Here is a 25,055-nt window from a genome sequence, read left to right on the forward strand (position 1 = left end):
AATATATGAAAATCAATGTGATACACCATATTAACAAACTGAAGAAAAAAACCATATGATCATCTCAATAGATGCAGAAAAAGCTTTTGACAAAATTCAACATCCATTTATGATAAAAACTCTCCAGAAAGTGGGCACAGAGGGAACCTACCTCAACATAATAAAGGTCATATATGACAAACCCACACCAAACATCATTCTCAATGGTGAAAAACTGAAAGCATTTCCTCTAAGATCAGGAAAAAGACAAGGATGTCCTCTCTCACCACTACTATTCAACATAGTTTTGGAACTCCTAGCCTCAGCAATTAGAGAAGAAAAAGAAATAAAAGGAATACAAATTGGAAAAGAAGTAAAACTGTCACTGTTTGCAGATGACATGATACTATACATAGAGAATCCTAAAGATACCACCAGAAAACTACTAGAGCTAATCAATGAATGTGGTAAAGCTCCAGGATACAAAATTAATGCACAGAAATCTCTTGCAATCCTATACACTAAAGAAGAAAAATCTGAAAGAGAAATTAAGGAAACACTCCCATTTACCATGCAACAAAAAGAATAAAATACCTAGGAATAAACCTACCTAGAGACAAAAGACCTGTATGCAGAAAACTATAAGACACTGATGAAAGAAATTAAAGATGATACAAACAGATGGAGAGATATACCATGTTCCTGGATTGGAAGAATCAATATTGTGAAAATGACTATACTACCCAAAGCAATCTACAGATACAATGCAATCCCTATCAAATTACCAATGGCAGTTTTTACGGAACTAGACCAATCATCTTAAAATCTGTATGGAGACAAAAAAGACCCCAAATAGCCAAAGCAGTCTTGAGGGAAAAAAACGGAGCTGGAGGAATCAGGCTCCCTGACTTCAGACTATACTACAAAGTTACAGTAATCAAGACAATATGGTACTGGCACAAAAACAAAAACATAGATCAATGGAATAAGATACAAAGCCCAGAATTAAACCCATGCACCTATGGTCAACTAATCTATGACAAAGGACGCAAAGATATACAATGGAGAAAAAACAGTCTCTTCAATAAGTGGTGCTGGGAAAACTGGACAGCTACATGTAAAAGAATGAAATTAGAACACTCCCTAACACCATACACAAAAATAAACTCAAAATGTATTCGAGACTTAAATGTAAGGCCAGACACTATAAAACTCTTAGAGGAAAACATAGGAAGAACACCCTTTGACATAAATCACAGCAAGGTCTTTTTTGATCCACCTCCTAGAATAATGGAAACAAAAACAAAAATAAACAAATGGGACTTAATGAAACTTCAAAGCTTTTGCACAGCAAAGGAAACCATAAACAAGACGAAAAGACAACACTCAGAATGGGAGAAAATATTTGCAAACGAATCAACAAAGGATTAATCTCCAAAATACATAAACAGCTCATGCAGCTCAATATTCAAAAAACAAACAACCCAATCCAAAAATGGGCAGAAGACCTAAATAGACATTTCTCCAAAGAAGACTTACAGGTGGCCAAAAAGCACATGAAAAGCTGCTCAACATCACTAATGATTAGAGAAATGCAAATCAAAACTACAAGGAGGTAACATCTCACACCAGTTAGAATGGGCTTCATCAGAAAAGCTACAAACAACAAATGCTGGAGAGGGTATGGAGAAAAGGGAACCCTCTTGCACTGTTGGTGGGAATGTAAACTGATACAGCCACTATGGAGAACAGTATGGAGGTTCCTTAAAAAACTAAAAATAGAATTAACATATAATCCAGCAATCCCACTACTGGGCATATATCCAGAGAAAACCACAATTCAAAGAGACACATGCACCCCAATATTCATTGCAGTACTATTTACAATAGCCAGGTAATGGAAGCAACCTAAATGCCCATCAACAGACGAATGGATAAAGAAGATGTGGTATGGTCTTCCCTGGTGGTGCAGTGGTTGAGAGTCCGCCTGCCCATGCAGGGGACACGGGTTTGTGCCCCGGTCCAGGAAGATCCCACATGCCGCGGAGCGGCTGGGCCCGTGAGCCATGGCCACTGAGCCTGCGCGTCTGGAGCCTGTGCTCCATAACAGGAGAGACCACAACAGTGAGAGGCCCACATACCGCAAAAAAAAGAAACAAAAAAACAAAACAAAAAAAAGAAGATGTGGTACATATATACAATGGAATTTTATTCAGCCATAAAAAGGAACGAAATTGCGTCATTTGTAGAGAGTCGTGGATGGATCTAGAGACTGTCATACAGAGTGAAGTAAGTCAGAAAGAGAAAAACAAATATCGTATATTAACGCATATATGTGGAATCTAGAAAAATGGTACAGCTGAACCAGTTTGCAGGGCAGAAATTGAGACACACACGTAGAGAACAAATGTATGAACACCAAGGGGGGAAAGCCACAGGGGTGGTGGTGATGGTGATGTGATGAATTGGGCAATTGGGACTGACATGTATACACTGATGTATATAAAACTGATGACTAATAAGAACCTGCTGTATAAAAAAAAAAACAGAAAAAACCTACTTATTAGGTTTATAGACCTGTGTGCAATTTTAAAAAAAGAAAACACTAGTGTTACCTTTAAAAAAATTTTTTAAAATGTACCTATGGTAAAAAAAAAAAATGTGTTTTCGAGATATCACATAGATTCATTTTTTTCTTTCCTGTCTTTCAGCTTCTACAACTGTCTTATTTAAGTCCCTCTATTAATATATAAAATATGCCACTGCAAAAAAACAAAAAACAAAAAAAACCCCACAACTCAATCCAAAAATGGGCAGAAGACCTAAATAGACATTTCTCCAAAGAAGACTTACAGGTGGCCAAGAAGCACATGAAAAGCTGCTCAACATCACTGATTATTAGAGAAATGCAAATCAAAACTACAATGAGGTATCACCTCACACCAGTTAGAATGGGCATCATCAGAAAATCTAGAAACAATAAATGCTGGAGAGGGTGCGGAGAAAAGGGAACCCTCTTGCACTGTTGGTGGGAATGTAAACTGATACAGCCACTATGGAACACAGTATGGAGGTTCCTTAAAAAAACTACAAGTAGAATTACCATATGACCCAGCAATCCCACTACTGGGCACATACCCAGAGAAAACCACAATTCAAAAAGACATACGCACCCCAATGTTCACTGCAGCACTATTTACAATAGCCAGGTCATGGAAGCAACCCAAATGCGCATCGACAGACGAATGGATAAAGAAGATGTGGTACATATATACAATGGAATATTACTCAGCCATAAAAAGGAACGAAATTGGGTCATTTGCAGAGACGTGGATGGATCTAGAGACTGTCATACAGAGTAAAGTAAGTCAGAAAGATAAAAATATTGTATATTAACGCATATACGTGGAACCTAGAAAAATGGTACAAATGAACTAGTTTGCAGGACAGAAACTGAGACACAGATATAGAGAACAAACATATGGACACCAAGGGAGGAAAGTGGCGGGGGAGGTGGTGGTGGTGTGATGAATTGGGAGATTGGGATTGACATATATACACTAATATATATAAAATGGATAACTAATAAGAACCTGCTGTATAAAAAAATAAAATTCAAAAGAAAAAAAATAAAAAATTTGAACCGAATTATAACTAGAGAAATTCAAAAAGTAATCAAAAACCTCAAACAAAGAAAAACCCAGGGCTTCCCTGGTGGCGCAGTGGTTAAAAATCCACCTGCCATTGCAGGGGACACGGGTTCGAACCCTGGTCTGGGAAGATCCCACATGCCATGGAGCAACTAAGCCCATTTGCCACAACTACTGAGCCTGCACTCTAGAGCCTGCAAGCCACAACTACTGAGCTCACGTGCCACAACTACTGCAGCCTGTGGGCCTAGAGCCCATGCTCCACAATAAGAGAAGCCTGTGCACCGCAACAAAGAGTAGCCCCCACTCGCCACAACTAGAGAAAGCCCACGCCCAGCAATGAAAACCCAACACAACCAAAAATAAATAAATAATAATTTTTAAAAAACAAACAAACAAGAAAAACCCAGGACCAAATTCTATGAAATATTTACAAAAGAATTACCACTAATCCTGCTAAAATTAGAGTTGAAGAGGGAACTCTTGCAAATTCTTTCTATGGAGCCAGCATGATTCTGATACCAATCTCAGACAAAAACACAACAAGAAAGTAAAACTAGAAACCAATACCCCTGATGAATATTGATGCAAAATCCTTAACAACATACTAGCAAAATAATACCACATTAAAAAGATCTGACATGTTGACCAAGTGGATTTTATTCATATAAGGCAAAGAGGAGTCAACATACAAAATCAATTAATGTGATACACCACATTAACAGAGTAAAGGAAAAAAACACACAGGACCATCTCAACTGATGCAGAGAAAAGCCTTTGACAAAATTCAACAACCTTTCAAGATAAAACACTCAAAAAACCAGAAAGAGTAAATTCTCTCAACATAATAAACGCCATTTATGAAAAAAGTACAGCTAACAACATTCTCAATGGGGACAGACTGAAAGCTTGTCCCCTGAGATCAGAAAGAAGGCAAGGATGCACACTCTCTGCACCACTGCTCAACAATGTACTGAAACTCCTAGCCAGAGCAATTAGATAAGAAAAAGAAATCTAAGTTATCCAAACTAAAAAAGTAAACTTACCTTCTTTCCTAGATGACAAGGTTTTATATGTAAAAATCATAAAGATTCCGTAAGAAACCTGCTATATCAAGAGTGTCAGAAAAGTTGTTGTATACGAACTCCAAATGCAAAAATCGGTTGCATTTCTATACACAATGAACAATGTCAGAAGAAAACAAGAAAACAATCTTATTTACTATAGCATTAAAAAGGGATGAAATATTTAGGAATAAATTAGCCAACATGGTGAAAGACTTGTACACTGAAAACTACTAACCATTGCTAAAAGAAATCCAAAAAGATACAAATAGAAAGACAACCTGTACTCATGGGCTGGAAGACTTATTCTCTTAAAAAATCCAAGCTACACAAACTGTTCTACAGATTCAGTGGACCCATTATCAAAATTTCCATAGCAATCTTTGCAGAAATAGAGGGAAAAAAAAATGCTAAAAGTCACAGGGCAGTTCTAGAGACCACAAATAGCCAAAAGTCTCTTGAACAAGAAGAAAGGTGAAGGCCTCCCTTTTTATTTCAAAACATATTAAGAAGTAATCAAGATGGTGTGGTACTGGTATAAACACAGATAACATAAACCAAATGAACAGAACACAATACTCAGAAATAATCCTTTGCATATATGTAAAATGTATTCACAAGGGTGCCAAGATACACATAGGGGAAAGGAGAGTATCAATAACAATGGTGCTGAGAAAAGAGATATCTACTAGGAAAAGAATGAAGCTGGAATCTTGCCCGTATCAGAAGCAAAACTTTCTGTCTGTCAAAGGATACAATCCAGAGTGAAAAGACAACCTCTGAGGAATGGAGGTGATGAAAGTAATTTAAAGAATTTCCAACTGCCAGAGATTTAGGTTGATTTCATAGTTTAAATCAGATGATAAACTAAAACACCCTCTGCCACTGATGTCTATTTTTGAACTTTCCATTCCATTCCCAGTCATTAAGATTTAAGGAGAGTGACTCACATGTTTACCTTGAACTGCCTTAGAAAAAGTCAGAACAAACTGCTCCAACTGGCCTGATTTCCGGATTTTACCAGGTATTGTGCATGTTAATACCTGACTTCCAAGGGCAGCTTCTGTACCCTGGTTGACAGAGAGTGGACAGTGCACCCGGATGGGGCCCCTCAACAGTCCCTGCTGCCCAAGAGCACTGACACCACGTCTCCAATCCGCGGGTGTGAAATCTAAGTGGAGACGACAGACCCTGAGGGAGGGCCCCGGGTGAGTGTGAGGTACAGGTGTCAGGCAGGATACTTCAGAGTCAGACAAGATCAGCAAGTCCAAAAAAGGGCATTTCAGAAAAAACAGACCGAGAATCAACCAAAAATATGACTTTACCTGAGAAAGAGCCATTTCCGACTCCTTTTCTTTCCTCTCCCTCCTCTTCCGGGCTTCCTCCTCAGGAAACGTGAGTCTTTAGCGGTTGACCTTGAAAGTTGAAAACAGGCTGTTTAATGCTTGCAATCAACACACCCCCTTCCTGAGTCACCACCACACACACAGGGAAGCCCTCAGCATGTGGAACAGATGGTCCTCTGCTGCCCACTGTCCCAGGAGGGATTTGGGGCAATAAACTCCTACGCAGAGTCCAACAGGTGAGTTTTCCCACCCTTTCCTTCAGTTCAGGCTCCCCTCCTGGTGAGGCCCTCACGTACCCAGCAGCAGCGGGCACCTCAGCTGGACCCGACGATCCCCTGCAGGTCACAGACCAGCCCTGATCCATCCCCACGCAGAGCAGAGCCCTCACCCTCAGCCCAGATCTCAGCCCTCAGGAACGGGGGGACCCAGAGTCCTGATGCTCAGTGAGGGATCCGGATTGGAACATCCTGGGGCAACATAAATATTATTGAACTTTGGTCCCACACTGACTACATGAAGAGGGTACCTGGTCAGAGGGTACAAAACATGTCTATGCATAAAGCCTCATCGATCTAATGGGAAGCCTGGGTTGAGCACCACTCACAGGAGGCAAGCCCAGCACAGCCCCCACTTTCTTATTCTTTCCCAGCTTTACTGAGGTGTAACTGATGAATTAAAATGATGTAAATGTAAGGTATACAAAGTGATCCTCTGACAGATGTGTATACTGTGAATAATTATCAAGTAAGTCACACTTCCATCAACTAACAATTACCATTTTGTGTGTTTGTTGTGAGGACACTTAATTGTTTCTCTGTGAGCAAATTTCAAGTATATAGAAACAGTATAGGCAGCATGCAGTACATCCCATCCCCAGAACTTATCCATTTTACAACTGAAAATCTGTATACTTTGACAGACATTGCCCCATTTTCCCTACCACCCAGCTCCTGGTAACAGCCTTTCTACTCTATGGCTCTACGAGTTTGATAATTCTAGTTTCCATGTACAATATCTGTCCTTTGTCAGGCTTATTTCACTTAGCATAATGTTCTCTAGGTTCATTCATTTTGTCATAAATGCAGGATTCTTGATTTTTCATATTTATATACAGTGAATAACATTTCATTATACATATTATATACATACTATACAATATACAGTATATGTTTTGATACCACGATTTTGTTACCCATTCTTCTGTCAACAGACATTTTGGTTGTTTCTGTTCCTTGGTTACTGCAAATACCATAATACTCATGAGACTACAGATGTGTCCCTGAAAACACTGATTTCCTTTCCTTTGGATATCTGCCAGAAGACGGTTTGATAGATTGTGTGCCTGTTCTATGTTTAATTTATTGAGGAACCTCCATATTGTTTTCCAATTTAGCGGTACCATTTACCCACGCACCAACAGCACACAAAGGTTCCCTGTTCTCTGTATTGTGCCTCTGTGCATATTTTGGGAGGGACAGGAGTGGATAATAGAGTACCCAGCACTGGCCTGGCAGCAAGAAAGTTGCAGCTGCATCTTCCCAAGGATGAGCCCCCGGACTGCAGATCACTGCAGTGTTGCTGTCCTCTGATTCTTGCAATAATCTTTCCCAACAACACAAGACTTCATGACTCTTCTCAAGTTGGGCTCATAGACGCATACCTAGCAGGACCTCCCTACTAAAAACATTCTGCAGTCTTAAGCTTACTACTCATAATTTCCAGTCTGGACTCAAACAAACTTACAAACTCTCATGGGGTCCAACACAGTGTCCATAGAGCCCATAATGATCCCCTCATCCTGTTACACAATGACAGAAAACATTTCAAGCCCTAATAACTCATGCATGAGGGATAATACATAAGAGGACACCCAAGGACCCACTAGACACAAGGCACCGTATTTTCATTTACAGTGACCCAGGCAAAACACTGGAATCTCCAAAAAACTACTAAAAAGAGAGATACTTCCAATGATGCACATGCCCCAGTGAGACCCCAACATCTTCCAAGGCAACACTCCAGATTCTCTTTGCATCTTTCCAAACGCATATGAAACTTTCTTCACTTGCAACACCAAATACTCAAAGATACCAACGTTAACGCAAAAAATGATCTGAGATTTTCCTTATATTACTGTACTGGTGGCATGTTGATGCTTGTCCTCCTAAAAGAGCCAACAAAAGTCAGTGTGTGGAGTGGATGCTGGGGGGCACCCTCTAGATCCAGCCCCTTAAGACCAAGGCACCCATCCTCCTGCACCCAGAGCTCCCTGTGGGCTCTGCTCAGGCCATAGTTCTAACAGTGGAGGAAAACATTTCTCTCAGCCAAATTCCACTTTCTTCACTGCTGCTCACGTGTGATCACGAGTTATCAAACCAAACCCATGCAGGGAAATGTCAGCCTCAACACTGACGTCCCAGGAACCTGAGCTAAGACACTAGGGCACCTCAAACCATTCCATGCAGGTTCTCCAACAAACCCACTGCCAGGTTCTCCAGCCTGAACTGAGACATTCCTTTCCAACAGATCCACACAGCCCTCGATCCCGTTAACTACCCTTGGGACAGGTGCACACACCATTCACTGGGCTCATCTTGATGCCCCCGCTTGCTGCCATATCCCTCCTGCGGTCCCTACAGGCTCCTCTCCGCTTTCCCCATTTTTCTACCTCTTCTCCATGCATGACTGACTAAAGGAGACTAAAAGGCACAGGGACTTCTCGGCAAAGGGATCCAAACAGGAATGTACACAAGCTGCCACCCAAAGGATATTGGGCATGCAGTATGAAAATCAAGAAACTGGCCCTTTGGGCTTCCCTGGTGGCACAGTGGCTGGGAGTCCGCCTGCCAATGCAGGGGACACAGGTTCTAACCCTGGTCCAGGAAGATCCCACATGCCGCGGAGAAACTGGGCCCGTGCGCCTCAACTACTGAGCCTGCGTGCCACAACTACTGAAGCCCGCGTGCCTAGAGCCCGTGATCTGCAACAGGAGAGGCCACCGCAATGAGAAGCCCGCGCACCACAATGAAGGGTAGCCCCTGCTTGCTGCAAGTAGAGAAAGCCCGTGTGCAGCAACAGAGACCCAGTGCAGCCTAAAATAAATAAATTTATTTAAAAAAAACAGACGGCTTCCCTGGTGGCGCAGTGGTTGAGAGTCTGCCTGCCGATGCAGGGGACACGGGTTCATGCCCCGGTCCGGGAAGATCCCACATGCCGCAGAGCAGCTGGGCCCAAGAGCCATGGCCGCTGAGCCTGCACGTCAGGAGCCTGTGCTCCTTAACGGGAGAGGCCCCAACAGTGAGAGGCCCGCGTACCGCAAAAAAGGGAAAAAAAAGAAAGAAACTGGTCCTCTTGGGAAAGTCTGCCACCACCTGGGGACATTATGGAGTCTGGGTACAAAGGCATTTGAGATCAGGGAGGACGTCTCAAAGAGAGGGTCCCCAGGTCTCAGTTTCCTGTTGTCCCCACTCACACCTACTTGGAAGATGTTCTAGCTCTTTAAGGGAGGCCTCCTTCATGCCCCATTAGGTTATCCTTCTGCCCACCCTTAGCGCAGTGAAACCACTACCGCTGACTCTGTGCAGATGAACTGCTGGAAGGCAAGGCTCCTGTCCAAGGTGGCGACTGGTACCTGGATGTGCACAGCCTGGAACACTGGGGGCTGTAGCAGAGCAGTCACACAGGAGACTAAACAAGAGGACACCTCAGGACACCGCATGAGGACATCCATGGGCTTTTTAGGACTCCTGTATTTTGGGGCTCTTCTTTTCAGTAATTCAGTAGCCACATGTGGTAAACATCAATCACAGCTGAAATGTCCAGAATACAGGAAACATCCTCATCACCTGCCCTGTTCTCTTGGTCTCCCTTGAGGATTATCCAGCCCAACCCACAGTCCTAACATCTAAAGACACCTCCAGTATCAGGTACTGCAGCCATCCTGGGAAGGGGAGGAACACTGAGCCCTTAATAAAGGGTAACCAGGAAAGACTGAAAATAATCAATGGAGAAGGGCTTTCAGATGAGGGTGACTGACTTTAAAGGCAATAAAACCTGGTTAAAATGACAGAGCTTGTCAAGGCAGGATGGGGAGCCCTCTCTGAGCCTAGACCTGAAGGGGGCAAAGGGCCTGAGGATGGTGATTTAATAACCAAAGGTAAGAGCGAAAACTAACGTCTGAGACAGATGGTGTTTGGAAACAGAGAAAAGGTGAATGTGACCAGAGCAGAGTGAACCATGAGAAAAGCTCCCAGGATGAGGCTGGGGACACTGGCAGGGCCCTGAGGATGACACAGGGCTGAGCAGCCACAGGGAGGAGGCGGGATTTTCTCCTGAGGGCAAATGGAAGCCAGTGGAGGTCTGAGTGTCAGGAAGTGACAAAATCTCCCTGGAGATTTATCCTTATTCATGGAGGACACCTGATGATGGTCTCCGACTCGGAGCCTATGTTCCTGCATCCATCCTACCGTTTTTCTTTTAGTTTTTCACTTTGGGAGGCCTGGGACCCACTTAATATTCTAATTACAAGCGGGCACTCCCTCCAAGAAGAACCGCCACACACAGACACACGCCCAATGTGGCCAATCATCTCAGGGGTCAGTGTTGCTCACGCTCAGAGTTTCTGGTCTAGTCTCTCATCTCCATGTTACAAGTGGGCTCCCTGAGGCCCAGAGGGGAGACATTTATGACAAGGTCTGAGCTGAGTGAATAGAACCGGGTGTGACTGAATTCTGAAAAGGTCACCTGATGGGCAAGTGGGCACAGTTTGTCTTTATCAACCATCCCATTTAACACCAGGACCATCTTTCATGTGCCTGAACAAAGGAAACTTCTCTTTCAAGGTTCGATCACACTGGTACCAAGCAGGTAATTCTTCTTTATCAGAAGATTGCAGTAAAATGTTTTAAAAACACAGAATTGCAAATATATATCCCTGGTGCAGGAAACATTGTAAGGGATCAGCTTAGAAATAAGATCTGAGTAGATCGTGAGTAGAGGGACGCTGTTGGAAGAAGGTTCCAAGTCAATCCCACCCATCCTTCCTCATTTGCACAGAAGAATCAAAAGGGACCTGAGGGAAACATCTTCGTATCACCTCATAGCTCACTATCTTCCCCGACCACGGAAAACGGAAAAAAAGGATTAGACTAACTGGTTAAACTAGGTTTTGACTGTTACTATAAAAGATCATTGACATCTTTGCCAAGTACTCATCAAAATAGTCTAAAGTTATTTCTACTTACCAAAGAAAATTTCAAATATATTAGATGAAGAGAAGAAAGCACTCAGGCGAGGAATGAATCTGAAACAAATTTGAAAAAGAAATAATGTGTGTATTATTTTTAATCTAAAAATCTGGTAACAAAGTTTTAAAATAAAAACTGAGGGTATATCACACTTGGAAAAGAATGACATGACTAGAATATTGGAGACTAAAAAAGCTTATTTCATAAGTTAAAAATGATTTATAGGAAAGAAGAAATTGAATGAACTAAGATTTATTCCAAGCTACAAAAAGAACCATATGTAAAGAAAAAGAAAAATGTAAATCCATTAAAAAAAACAATGTTGCCTTAAAAAGCCACCACCACATAGTGACAGAGTCAGTCATTTCTTGCCCCACTTCTCCTCTCCCCTGACTTCTACCCCATGTCAGGAAAAGGTACAGGGGTGACAACTGAGTGAATCAAGTCACTGCCTGCTGGCTCAACAAGGTTTGCAAATGGAAGTTATCTTCTGATACAAAAAATAACAAAAGACACAAGCCTTATTGACAGGAGTTTTGCAATTCTCATCCTCATCTGTATAATTTAAAGAAATTTTAAATGTATTAGATTCTAAAGACACGAATCAATATCATCACAACTTAATCATCTATATCCAATCAACTCACCATCCACCTGGATCCAGTTTACCCTCTCTACTTTTACTAGGCGTTTCCATCTCATTCTGTTCACCTGTCTCCCTATTTCATCTTGGTCTGTGTGTCTCTTTTTATTCCCCTCTACACTCCTGCTGTTTCTCCCCTCTTATTTCTTCCCTCACACCTGTCCTGTCCCACTCTGCAACTTATTCCCCTTCGAGATGCTCTTTCTCTCCAACCTTTCTGATTCTGTCTAAAATCTGCAGGTATTTCTGCCTCTTGTTTGCCTCATCTCTGCCCTCCGGGTTACACTCCTTCTCTCCCTGTTACTCCCCCTTCCTCCCCACTCTCTGGAACCCCAGGTGGCTGTGCTTCCTTCCTGCTCTTCTTTCTTCCTCTGCTCTTGTCACCCTTTGGCTTCTTTCTCTGCCAGCACCATGATGCACTGAAGTCCATGGTTCCACGTTTTATCCTCTCCACGTCTGACGTACCTCACCACCGTTCGCCTCCCCCTCCTCCAGGGCAGCTCTCCCTTGTTGTTTTCCAATCCCTGGAGATCTGGCTTTTTCATTTACTCCTCTATTTTATTCACCTGCTACTTTCAAGGCTTAATCTCTTTCACTTTACTACCTCTTTGCAAGTCCCTCAGCCACCCTCTACGTTCCCATCGGTTCTCCCTCATGCTTTTCTCCTTCGCAGTTTTAATCTTTCTCTCTCAGTCGCTCAGTCTCTGCTTCTCCTGATGCCCCTCGCCCATTTAAGGGGCTGGAGACTGAATGAGATGCCTGCGGACCGGAAGAGCACATTTTTCAATAGAGCTGAATACGACACGGAACAACACTAGGTGTCACAAGGCTGGACCAGGTCACCTCCCCCAACGCGGGGTGAGGGGAAGGGCTGACCAGGAAGGGGAGGCCAGAGAAGCAGAAGGACCGGCCTTAGGAGGAGGCGAGGACAGAGGCGCTGGGAGGGAGGTAGGGGGTCTCAGGAGTGGAGCGGGGCTCTGCAGAACCCCAGGACCGCGGGAAGGACGCGGCCTGTCCGGGAGCGCGGCGGCCGGCGCAGCCCTCCAGGGGCCGAGAGGGCGAGGCTGCGGGGCGCGAATCCACCTCGCGGAAGAGGACTTTACAGGGGGAGGGCGGAGGTACTAAAGAGTTTTAAACAGGAAAATGTCGCCAAAGACGGTGTCTACGTGGACCGAAGGCTGAAAAAGCCAAGGGAACGGACCAGCCTCAGAAAAAATTAAAACCCAAACGAAAAGATACCCGACCTGCAACTGCCACGTCTGGACTTACTCTGGGACGGGTGCGGCGGAGGGTGACGGTGGTCGGCGGGGGGGGGGGGGGGGGCTGCACAAATTTACACTGGAAAGAAACTTACACTCCGCTCTGCGACCTTGGCTCAGCACTCTCCGCTCTCCGCGTCCTGAGGAAAGGGCGCCTGGCGTTCGAGGGAGGGCTTCCGGGGCGGGGCCTAGGCGGAGCGCCAGCGGCGAGGGGCGGGGCGAGGAGAGCGCCCAGGTCTGCGCACTGAGCGCAGGAGGGAGGTGCAGGGAGCAGGGCGGGGTTGGTGCGCCTGTTACCTTGACTACATTCCTTTAAGTTACTGGCTGTAACAGTTTTCACCTGTGGGCCAGTTATGTTGGAAGCCAAGATATTTCCTCTTAAGACTAAAAGGGTTTAATAAAAACCTATTTCTCACAGCAAGTTGTTCTGACGTCCTGCTAGTGAGGCTGAAGCAATTCACTGGTCTGGGAACTTGGGTCTCTAGGAGCGGAGAGGGAGGGGTTGACGTGGGCCATTAGTTGGATCCAGGAACACTTCCTAAATTGGAATTAATTTAAGCAGCTTTAAGAAATAAGAATGGGACTACTCTCTGTATTACAAATAACAAATACAAAACTCCCCCTGGGTAGAAATGGGCTATTTCATACTGACACCCTACAAAACTGCTTTTTTTTCTTCTATTCCCCATTCACGCAGAAGGGCAAACTCAACATAGTGCTGAGTTCCACAAACTCAGGGACAGTACCCGGAGGTCTGAGATGGAAGACTAAGACATGTGATCATTTAGGTCACTAAAAATTGCCTTAAAAACAGCAATACATTTTTTTAAAACTGTTATAAACTGCATTATTCTTTCTTTTATCCAATGTGTTTTAATTACTTGCCTTTCTAAAACCAATTCTGTAAACAGTGACATAGAGTTGTATAAGCAACACTTTATACAGTGACAAACATCACAGTATAAGTTTAAGCTGTAGAGCATAAGTAACTGACTGACATACACTGTGAAATGATTATCACAATAAGTATAGTTAGCATCCAGAATTTCATATAGATAACATAAAAAGAGAAAGCAAACTAGAAGAAAAAACTTTTTTCTTTTGATGAGAACTGCATTATTGTTTAAAAAACTTACTCTATTCCACACTTGGGAGAATTACTTTTAAGTATCTTTCCCCAAAACTTTTAATGAAATTCTACTTAAATACATAATAACACAATGTAATTTCAAATTGATTATATGTTCATTATGAACATAATTAGAATTTTTCACTTTTTATTTCCAAATATATTTTAGTTTTTTATTTTCTATTTCTTAAAGTTTTGTCAAGGGTGGGTAACAAAGCCTGAAAAAAAGCAGTCTTCAGAAGACACTGGGATTTATTTCCATTTAAAGAATAATTAAGTTGCAATATTTCTAACAGCATTTAGTAGGGAGGTATATTCTCTTTAATTTGAACCCCAAAGAAAGTAAAACTAGATTACCAAATATACAGTAACTTCATTTGGACCCCCAATATTTTTAAGGCAGTATCTGTTAGATAATATCTACTATAAACTATGCTTTATCACATCCCTACATGTGAAACATTTCAACCAGAGAGACATGGGAATCCTTTGAAACAGGATGATGTTTACATAGGGAAATTAGCATACTTAAAGTATTTTCAGGTAAAATGAGCAGACTGTCCTGGTGTATAACTCACAGTAAGTTTCATTATCATGCATCATCTCATATAGATAAAATGAAGAGAAATCAAAATAGGAGAAAAAACTTTGATGAGAACTGCATTATTCATTTTTTAAAGTTTTTTTTTTTAATGTGGACCATTTTTAGTCTTTATTCAATTGTTACAATACTGCTTCGTTTTATGTTTTGGTTTTTTGGCCCCAAGGCATGTGGGATCATAGCTCTCCATCGAACCTGCAAGCCCCTTCACCGGAAGGCAAAGTCTTAACCACTGGACCGCCAGGGAAGTCCCCATTATTCTTTAAAATACTTACTCTATGCCACACCTGTGATGAATTACCTTGCGAACGTATATGGTGACTAAAAAATTCCTTTTTAAAAAAAAGCAAAATAAAAAGATCTTAGAAGAACAAAATATGCTTAAGCTAGCAGAAGGTAGGAAAAAGGATCAGAGACAAATGAAATGTAGAATAAAACCAGAGAAAATGACAACAGTACAACATCGTTATTTGAAAAGGATAACAAAACTGACAAATCCTTATCCAGATTAACAACAAAGGGAAGACTCAAATGACTGAATCAGAAATCAAAGAGGGGACATTATAGCAGATTACAACTGATTCTTCAGAAATTTTTTTTAAATTTAGAAGAAAATATTTAGACAATTCTATGCCTAAATATCAGATAACCTAGAAGATATGGATAAATCCATACAGAACACAACCTACCAAGACAGAATTATAAAGAAATTAAAAATCTGAACAAGCCTATAACTTTTAAGGAGATTGAACCAGTATTCAAAAACCATTCAGCAAAGGAAAGCAAGATAGCTTCACTGCAAAATTCAACCCAACATTTATAAACAATTAAGACCAACCTTCCAAGGACTTCCCTAGTGGTGCAAAGGTTAAGAATCTGCCTGCCAGTGGAGACATGGTTTGATCCCTGGTCCAGGAAGATCCCACATGCCGCGGAGCAACTAAGCCCATGCGCCACAGCTATTGAGCCTGTGCTCCAGAGCACCCGAGCCACAACTACAAAGCCCACGTGCCACAACTACTGAAGTCCATGCACCTAGAGCCCATGCTCCGCAACAAGAGAAGCCACTGCAATGAGAAGCCCACGCACTGCAAGGAAGAGTAGCCCCTGCTCACCACAACTAGAGAAAGTCCGTGAGCAGCAACGAAGACCCAATGCAGCCAAAAATAATAATAGCCAAAAATAAATAAATAAATATATTTTTTTTAAATCAACACATTTAAAAGACCATCATGACTAACGGGAATATATTCTTTTTTTTCTGTGTTTTTACAAAATTTATTTGGTTGACGTATACTTGATTTACAATATTCTGCTAATTTCTGTTGTATAGCAAAGTGAATCACTTATACATACAATACATATATTCTTTTCATATTCTTTTCCATTATGGTTATTAAGGATATTGAATATTGTTCCCTGTGCTATCTAATAAACCAATGGAACAGAACAGAATGCCGCAAAATAATCCTTTCCAGTATGTAAAGTGTTTTGACAAGGGTACCAAGACTACACAAAGAGGAAAGGACAGTCTCACTAACAAATGGTGCTGGCAAACTAGATATCTACCAGCAGAAGAAGGAAGCTGGAACCTTACCTGCATCAAACGCAGAAATTCGGTGTGCCAAATGATACCATCAACAGAGTGAAAAGATAACCTCTGAGGGATGGAGGTGACGAAAGTCATTTAAAGAACACCCACGTGTCAGAGATTTAGGTTGATTTCACAGGTGAAGACCAATGATGGAATAAAATACCTTCTAGCCCTGAGGTCTCTTTCTGAACTTTTCATTCCACTCCCGACCACTGAGATTTTGAAGTCAGTGACTCACTCATTTAGCTTCAATGCATTATAATAAGTCTGAACATATTTCCTCTAGTACGTTTTTTCCAGAATTTACCAGGCATTCTTGCAAATGAATACATAACTTCCAAGTGCAGATTCTTTACTCCTGGCTTACAGAGGGTGACAGAGGGGGTTGTTGAAACTTATGATCTTACAGCCTATTGGTCAGAAGCACAGGTGATAACGTACATTTGTGCTGCCACCTGAAGTGTGCTGAAAGGGATGGCAGTCCTGTGAGATCTGTAGGATCTCATGCGATCTCAGTACAGGCGGTGTCAGAATTGAGCTGAACGGTAGGATACACAGCTGGTGTCCCACGAATTGCTTGTTGTGCAGAAAACTCCTCACACATCAGTGACCAAAAGTGTCAGAAGTGTTCTATGTGAGGGTGTTGTGGTGTGAGACATAGGAGACACAGAGGAAAGAAACACACAGTAGGAAGAAATGGATTTTTCCTCCACAGGAGGAAGAAAATCAAGTTTTTCCTTTGTAAGAACACCCAACATAATGAGATAACTTTTCAAGATCTTCCAAGCACTTTACCAAGACAAACCATATTTTTGGCCATCAAACAAGTCTTGATAAATTATAAGAATTCAAATTATACAAAATATTTCTATGACCACAATGGAAAAACCAGAAATCAATAAACAAAAAATATCTGGAAAAAGTATAATGGAAAATAATGACCACAAGTATATGGAAAATAAAGACCTACTAATGAACAAGGTTGGAACAAGGAAGAAATTACAAAGGCAATTAGCATGTATTCTCAACTGAATGAAAATGAGAACAGAACATATGAAGTTTACAACTGACCAGTACTTCAGGAGAAATTAAAAACTTGAAAATGGATAGCAATTTATTAAAACATCTGAAAACCTAAGGGCTCTTTCTTTTTTCTTTCTTTGTTTGTTTGCTAGGGTTTTGGTTATTTTGGTTATTAATGTGAACTTCCTGCTTGGCATGGGACTTACATCCATAACTCAGTTCATCCAGTTCTGAGGCTTACATAGGCGGGGGAAGGCAGGACCAGGTAAAAGGGCAAGGCTTGAGGTTATTTACAAACATTTGATTATGATACACCACTTCGAAATGTTATAACTGAGAACACATAGGCCATTGAGGTAGTTGGACTACAAAAAGTAATATATTTCTAGATAAAATAAAAATGAATGGCTATTCTAATGGGAAGAGAAAACAGAAATTGGAAGTAATAAGGGTAATTATTTAGGAAAAGAATTCTTGACATCAAGATGTCAAAGGTGAAACAATTCCTGGAGATAATACATTCTTACCTGTAACCTTGACTCTGGGAGGTGAAGGTGGGGATGAAAAAACAAAAGGTCATTGAAAGTGTACCAGTCAGCTTTCTAAAAGTTTTGCTGTGGTGACAAATATTCCTGAATTCTCACTGGATTATAACAACAAATATGTATTGCTTCCTCATATGACCTCTATCATTATTATCACCTCTTGCTTATTTCTATAATTCAATTGTCATTAAGGGTAAAATTTCAGTCTACCCAAAAACATTCTTGCAGTAGAGAGGAAACAAGGCTATACAGAACAAAGACTTTGAAAGCATCCATGTAAACATGCCATTCTTTTTTTTTTAATATCTTAATTGGAGTAAAATTACTTTACAATGGTATGTTAGTTTCTGCTGTATAACAAAGTGAATCAGCTATACATATACATATATCCCCATGTCCCCTCCCTCTTGCATCTCCCTCCCACCCTCTCTATCCCATCCCTCTAGGTGAACACAAAACACCAAGCTGATCTCCCTGTGCTATGTAGCTGCTTCCCACTAGCTATCTATTTTACGTTTGTTAGTGTATATATGTCATTGCCACTCTCTCATTTCATCCCAGCTTACCCTTTCCCCTCCCCGTGTCCTCAAGTCCATTCTCTACATCTGCATCTTTATTCCTGTCCTGCCCTTAGGTTCTTCAGAACCTTTTTTTTTTTTTTTTTAGATTCCATATGTATGTGTTAGCATACAGTATTTGTTTTTCTCTTTCAGACTTACTTCACTCTGTATGATAGTCTCTAGGTCCATCCACCTCACTACAAATAACTCAGTTTCGCTTCATTTTATTGCTAAGTAATATTCCACTGTATATATGTGCCACATCTTCTTTATCTATTCATCTGTCGATGGACACTTACATTGCTTCCATGTCCTGGCTATTGTAAATAGAACTGCAACGAACACTGTGGTACATGACTCTTTTTGAATTATGGTTTTCTCAGGGTATACGCCCAGTAGTGGGATTGGTGGATCACATGGTAGTTTTATTTTTAGTTTTTTAAGGAACCTCCATACTGTTCTCCATAGTGGCTGTTATCAATTTACATTCCTACCAACAGTGCAAGAGGGTTCCCTTGTCTCCACACCCTCTCCAGCATTTATTGTTTGTAGATTTTTTGATGACGGCCATTCTGACTGGTGTGAGGTGATACCTCATTGTAGTTTTGATTTGCATTTCTCTAATGATTAGTGATGTTGAGCATCCTTTCATGTGTTTGCTGGCAATCTGCATATCTTCTTTGGAGAAATGTCTGTTTAGGTCTTCTCCATTTTTGGATTGGGTTGTTTTTTTGATATTGAGCTGCATGAGCTGCTTGTATATTTTGGAGATTAATCCTTTGTCAGTTGTTTGTTTGTAAATATTTTCTCCCATTCTGAGGTTGTCTTCTCATCCTGTTTATGGTTTCCTTTGCTATGCAAAGCTTTTAAGTTTCATTAGGTCCCATTTGTTTATTTTTGTTTTTATTTCCATTTCTCTAGGAGGTGGGTCAAAAAGGATCTTGCTGTGATTTATGTCATAGAGTGTCCTGCCTATGTTTTCCTCTAAGAGTTTTATAGTGTCTGGCCTTACATTTAGGTCTTTATTCCATTTTTAGTTTATTTTTGTGTATGGTGTTCTAATTTCGTTCTTTTACATGTAGCTGTCCAGTTTTCCCAGCACCACTTAAAAACATGTCATTCTATTCACACCAAATGGGCCAAGGAACTCAAATGACCAAGCTTGCATAAAATAGGGAGGGAAGAGCAATCCTCTCAAAGGGATGGAAGGGTTGCCTATGTCAATTGGCCAAGCTTGATATCAAAGGGCAGACATGCATGACCTCACAGGAGGGTGATAAATGATTGGAAATAATATTGTAATATGTGATTAGTACAGCTTCATCAGAAAGAAGTCCCTAGCCACAGCAACTGGACAAGAAAAATAAAAGGAATCCAAATTGGGAAGAAGTAAAACCGTCACTGTTGGCAGATGACATAATACTATACATAGAAAATCCTAAAGATGCCACCAGAAAACTACTAGAGCTCACCAATGAAGAGGGTAAAGTTGCAGGGTACAAAATTAATATACAGAAATCTGTTGCATTTGAATACAGTAAAACCAAAATATCAGAAAGTGAAATTAAGGAAACAATCCCATTTACCATCGCATTAAAAAGAATAAAATACCTAAGAATAAACCTACCTAAGGAGGCAAAAGACCTGTACTCAGAAAATTATAAGATACTGATGAAAGAAATCAAAGATGACACAAACAGATAGAAAGATATACTGAATCCTTCTCCTAGAGTAATGGAAACAGAAGCAAAAATAAACAAATGGGACCTAATGAAACTTAAAAGCTTTTGCAAAGCAAAGGAAACCATAAACAAAATGAAAGAACAACCTACAGAATGGGAGAAAATATTTGCAAATGAGACAACCAACAACGGGTCAATTTCCAAAATATACAACGGCTTATATAGCTCAATATCAAAAAACCAAACAACCCAATAAAAAAATGGGCAGAAGACCTGAATAAACATCTCTCCAAAGAAGACATACACATGGCCAAAACGCAGATGAAAAGATGCTCAACATCACTAATTATTAGAGAAATGCAAATAAAAACTACGAGGTACCACCTCACACCAGTCAGAATAGCTATCATTAAAAAGTCTACAAACAATAAATGCTGGAGAGGGTGTGGAGAAACAGGAACCCTTGTACACTGTTGGTGGGAATGTAAATTGGTGCACCCACTTCGGAGAACAGCATTGAGATTCCTTAAAAAACTAAAAATAGAGTTACCATATGACCCAGCAATCCCACTCCTGTGCATATATCCAGAAAAATGAAAACTCTACTTCAAGAAGACATATATACTCCAATGTGCATCACGACACTACTTACAATAGCCAAGACACAAAAGCAACCTAAATGTCCATCAACAGATGAGTGGATAAAGAAGATGTGGTACATACATGTATTCAATGTGATATTACTCAGCCATAAAAGACAATGAGAGAATGCCATTTGCAGCAACATGGATGGACCTAGAGATTTTCATACTAAGTGAAGTAAGTCATATGGAGAAAGACAAATATCATATATCACTTATATGTGGAGTCTGAAATAATGATACAAGTGAACTTAATTATAAAACAGAAACAGACTTAGAGACAGTAGAAACAAACTTACGGTTACCAAAGGGGAAACGAGGGGAGGGATAAATTAGGAATGTGAGATTAACATATACACACTCTATATATAAAATAGATAATCGACAAGGAACTATTGTGTAGCACAGGGAAAAATATTCAATATCTTGTAATAAACTATAATGGAAAAGAATCAGAAAAAAATATACATATAAGTGAATCACTTTGTGGTACATCTGAAACATAGTAAAGCAACTATACTTCAATAAAAAAATAAATAAAAGAAAGTTATCTTTACTTTGTTCACACACAAAATACATTCACCTCAGTTCCAACTGAAATGAAAACAAAAAAATGTCTATACGAATACAACTTCCATCACCAGTGAGGATCTCATAATGGTCTCATGAGATCCCTCTTGCTTGGAAAACAGCTTGTTCATTCATAATATCAGGTCTTGATTGTAATATTACATCAAGGGAAGTTGAAAACCAAATGCCATACTACTATCTTTTCTGTTACTGAAAGGATATCCACGGGAGATCACACTACTCCCAGGAAACATCTGCAAAAATCTGGACACACCTTTTAGTGTCACAACTGGGGTAGCGCTTCTGGTGTCTAGTGTGTACAGTTCAGTGATGCTGGTAAACGGCCTACAATGCAGGGAACATCTTCACACAACAAAGATTTATCTCACTCACAATGTCAATAGAATCAAAAACTTACACCATGTAAACATGAACTGAAAGGAAAGAGGAGTGTCTTCTTAATAGCAGATAAAATAAAGTTCAAAGAAAATAAAATTACCAAGGGTAATAGCAAATGACATAATGAAAAAAGGGCCAATCTACCATGAAGACCACACAATGCTAAGTGTATATGCACAAAAGAACAGCAGCAAAATTTGTGAAGCAACAACTGATAGAACTGAAAGGATCAATACACAAATCCACAATTACACCTTGAGACTTTGATACATCTCTCTCAGTAACTGACAGAACAAGGACAAAGAAAATCACCTTACATGGATGAACTCCATACCACCATCAAATCATGGGATAGAATGAAGAATTTGAGGACAACATTAAAAAACAGCAGATTACACATTATTTTCAAAAATATGTCAGGATACATAAATCACAGCAATATCTTTTTGGATGCATCGCCGGTAGCCAACTCCCACACTGAGGTTTGGTTAGAACAGGCTGGTTGACATGAAATCTCATAGGCATTTTTCCAATTATATCAGAGTCAAAATCCTGAGGATGATTCGTAGCTCCCATCACTATGACCTGGCACCTGTGATCAGTACCCAATCCATCCCAAAGACTCATCAACTGAGCTTTCATCATGGCTGTAGCTTCATGGTCAGAACTTGAACGTTTTCATAGAAAGGAGTCAATTTCATCTATAAAGATGATGGAAGACTGTGGCTTCATGGCAGGGAGAAAAAAGCAGTAGGTAGTTTCTGAGATTCTCCACACCACTTACCGGTCAGTGTTGAAGGCTGAAGGTTAAGAAAACAACCTGCTTTTTTGGCTGTAGCCTTGGTAATCAATGTTCTACCACAGCATGGAGGCACATAGAGAAAAAACACCTTTTGGAGGCTGCAGAAGCTTGGAATTTTCAAACAAATGTTTCTTTTTTTCTTTTTTTTTTTTTTTTGGCGGTACACAGGCCTCTCACTGTTGTGGCCTCTCCCGTTGCGGAGCACAGGCTCCAGACGCGCAGGCTCAGCGGCCATGGCTCACGGGCCCAGCCGCTCCGCGGCATGTGGGATATTCCCGGACCGGGGCACAAACCCGTGTCCCCTGCATCGGCAGGCGGACTCTCAACCACTGCGCCACCAGGGAAGCCCCAAATGTTTCTTTTTGATAGGTAAGATGACTGTATCTTTCAGATCCATAATGACATAATTTAAACCTCCTATATCACTCCAAGTAACATACGTGTTCAGACGGTCTTGATGAGCAGCAATACCCATTTCATAGTCTGAAAGCTTCACATTTTTCACGCCAATTGGCTTAATTTTTCTGTTTCAGAGCTTTTGCTTTCTGATTGGATGAATGGCATCCATCATCCATTCGATTATAAAGTATGTTATTGCATCAAATATCATCAAACAGAAAATTAAACCAACATCATTCCGACTCAGGGGACGAGAAAAGGCTTCAGCATGTTCCATCTTGATTGTTAACAGTCGCATGAAGAACAGGAAATTGCTAACACCACCATTCTCTGTGAAAGGGTGCCTGGGCTGGAAGAACCACCTCCATTTTTGCACTAGGTCGTACCAGTGCCTGTGCAACAATCAGATCTGGCTCATTCTGGCCACCTTCCCCTAGGACCCTGGTTCTGAGGTCACCCAAGACAACCCCATGCCCCTGCAGCAAGCCAGCTACCTAAACTTTCCCTGGAAATGGCCTAACTCATAGGGGCAGCACTAACAGAGACCTAAGGGCCTAGGCCAGGTGGACGGCAAGGTGAGGACTGGGACGCCCTTGGAGGTTAATCCAATGGATACCAAGGGCTGCGGGAAGCTGGGGGGTGGCACTAAGGTGGGGTGTGAGAGGAAAGGGAGGTGACCTTTCCAGCTTGGCTTCCCAGATCCGATCTGGTCCGCAAAAGACCTCAGCTGGACCCTTCACCCCTCCCACAAAGCCCTGTGGGAACCCGCGACTCACTCCCTCACAGATACCTCACTTTTTTTAAAAAAAAAATTTATTTATTTTTGGCTGCGTTGGGTTTTCATTGCAGTGCACGGACTTCTCATTGCTGTGGCTTCTCTTGTTGCAGAGCACAGGCTCTAGGTGCGCGGGCTTCAGTAGTTGTGGCGGGCGGGCTCAGTAGTTGCGGCTCACGGGCTCTAGATCACAGGCTCAGTAGTTGTGGTGCACGGGCTTAGCTGCTCCACGGCATGTGGGATCTTCCCAGACCAGGGCTTGAACACGTGTCCCTTGCATTGGCAGGTGGATTCTTAACCACTGGGCCACCAGGGAAGCCCAATACCTCACTCTTCAAAGGCCAACATACAGAGACAAAAGGCAAAAGCAGTAATAGGATAGAAGCATGGGCCAGACCTATCTGCTGGTCTTACATGGTCTACTGGGGAGGCGTCTGTGGCTCACACTGGGGACGTAAACACTGGTGGCAGACATCTCGGGAAGCATTCATCTGCATGAGCTCTCCAGGAGGCTGACATGTCAGCACCAAGACCCAGCACCATCCAACACCCTGTGGGTTCCTGTGCTGGGACTGCTCAGGCTAAACAAGAAACTGGGTGGGGACACAGCCCCAACCATAGCCGACAGGTTGCCTAAAGAAATCCTGAGCCCACAGCCATCTCTACACATGCATCTACACCTGGCCCTGCCCACCAGAGGGCCAAGACCCAGCTCCACCCACCAGTGGGCAGGCACAAGCCTCGAGACCAGCCTCACCCACCATGGGGCACACGTGAGAAGGAAAAAAACTGAAGTCCTGCAGTCTACAGACAGAATCTGCAAACACAGGCCAGACACAACCCTGGGACCAGCTGGCCCCTGACCCTTGGCTTACAAGAGGGGAGTGTACTGCTGGGACACAAAGGATGTCGCCTAAAGTGGGAGACACTTTCTCATCCCTCCAAGGATGAGAAGGTCAGCTAACCTACCACATACCTAAAAATACAAATAGCAATTTAGACAGAATGAGGCAACAGAGGATTATGGTTCAGATAAAGGAAGAAGATAAAACCCCAGAAGAACTTAGTTACATGAAGATATGCATTCTACCAAAGGAAGAGCTCAGAGTAATGACCATAAAGGTGATCAAAGACGTCAGAAGGAGAAT

At 41.6% G+C, this 25,055-nt stretch overlaps 2 protein-coding genes and 1 pseudogene across 3 annotated transcripts in view; 1 reads left to right on the forward strand and 2 right to left on the reverse strand.

Moving 5' to 3' along the window:
- Positions 1-6,077, reverse strand: part of LOC309977424 (uncharacterized protein) — a 34,299-nt gene extending 28,222 nt beyond the window's left edge. The window contains exon 1 of the mRNA XM_082863529.1: positions 6,019-6,077. Coding sequence (XP_082719655.1) covers positions 6,019-6,033 — 15 coding nt within the window. The 5' untranslated portion in view covers positions 6,034-6,077. The remainder of the gene's footprint in view (positions 1-6,018) is intronic.
- The window catches only part of LOC309977420 (uncharacterized protein), a 281,570-nt gene that overhangs the window by 57,871 nt on the left and 198,644 nt on the right, over positions 1-25,055 (forward strand). The window lies entirely within an intron of this gene.
- LOC309977073 (outer mitochondrial transmembrane helix translocase-like) lies at positions 12,841-23,415 on the reverse strand (annotated as a pseudogene). Its single transcript has 3 exons — positions 23,092-23,415; positions 22,408-22,864; positions 12,841-13,049 (listed from the first exon to the last, which is right to left on the reverse strand). The product of its transcript is annotated as an outer mitochondrial transmembrane helix translocase-like (transcript).

The sequence above is a fragment of the Leucopleurus acutus genome, assembly GCF_964270905.1.
Source record: "Leucopleurus acutus genome assembly, chromosome: 20".
NCBI classification, from domain to species: Eukaryota; Metazoa; Chordata; class Mammalia; order Artiodactyla; family Delphinidae; genus Leucopleurus; species Leucopleurus acutus.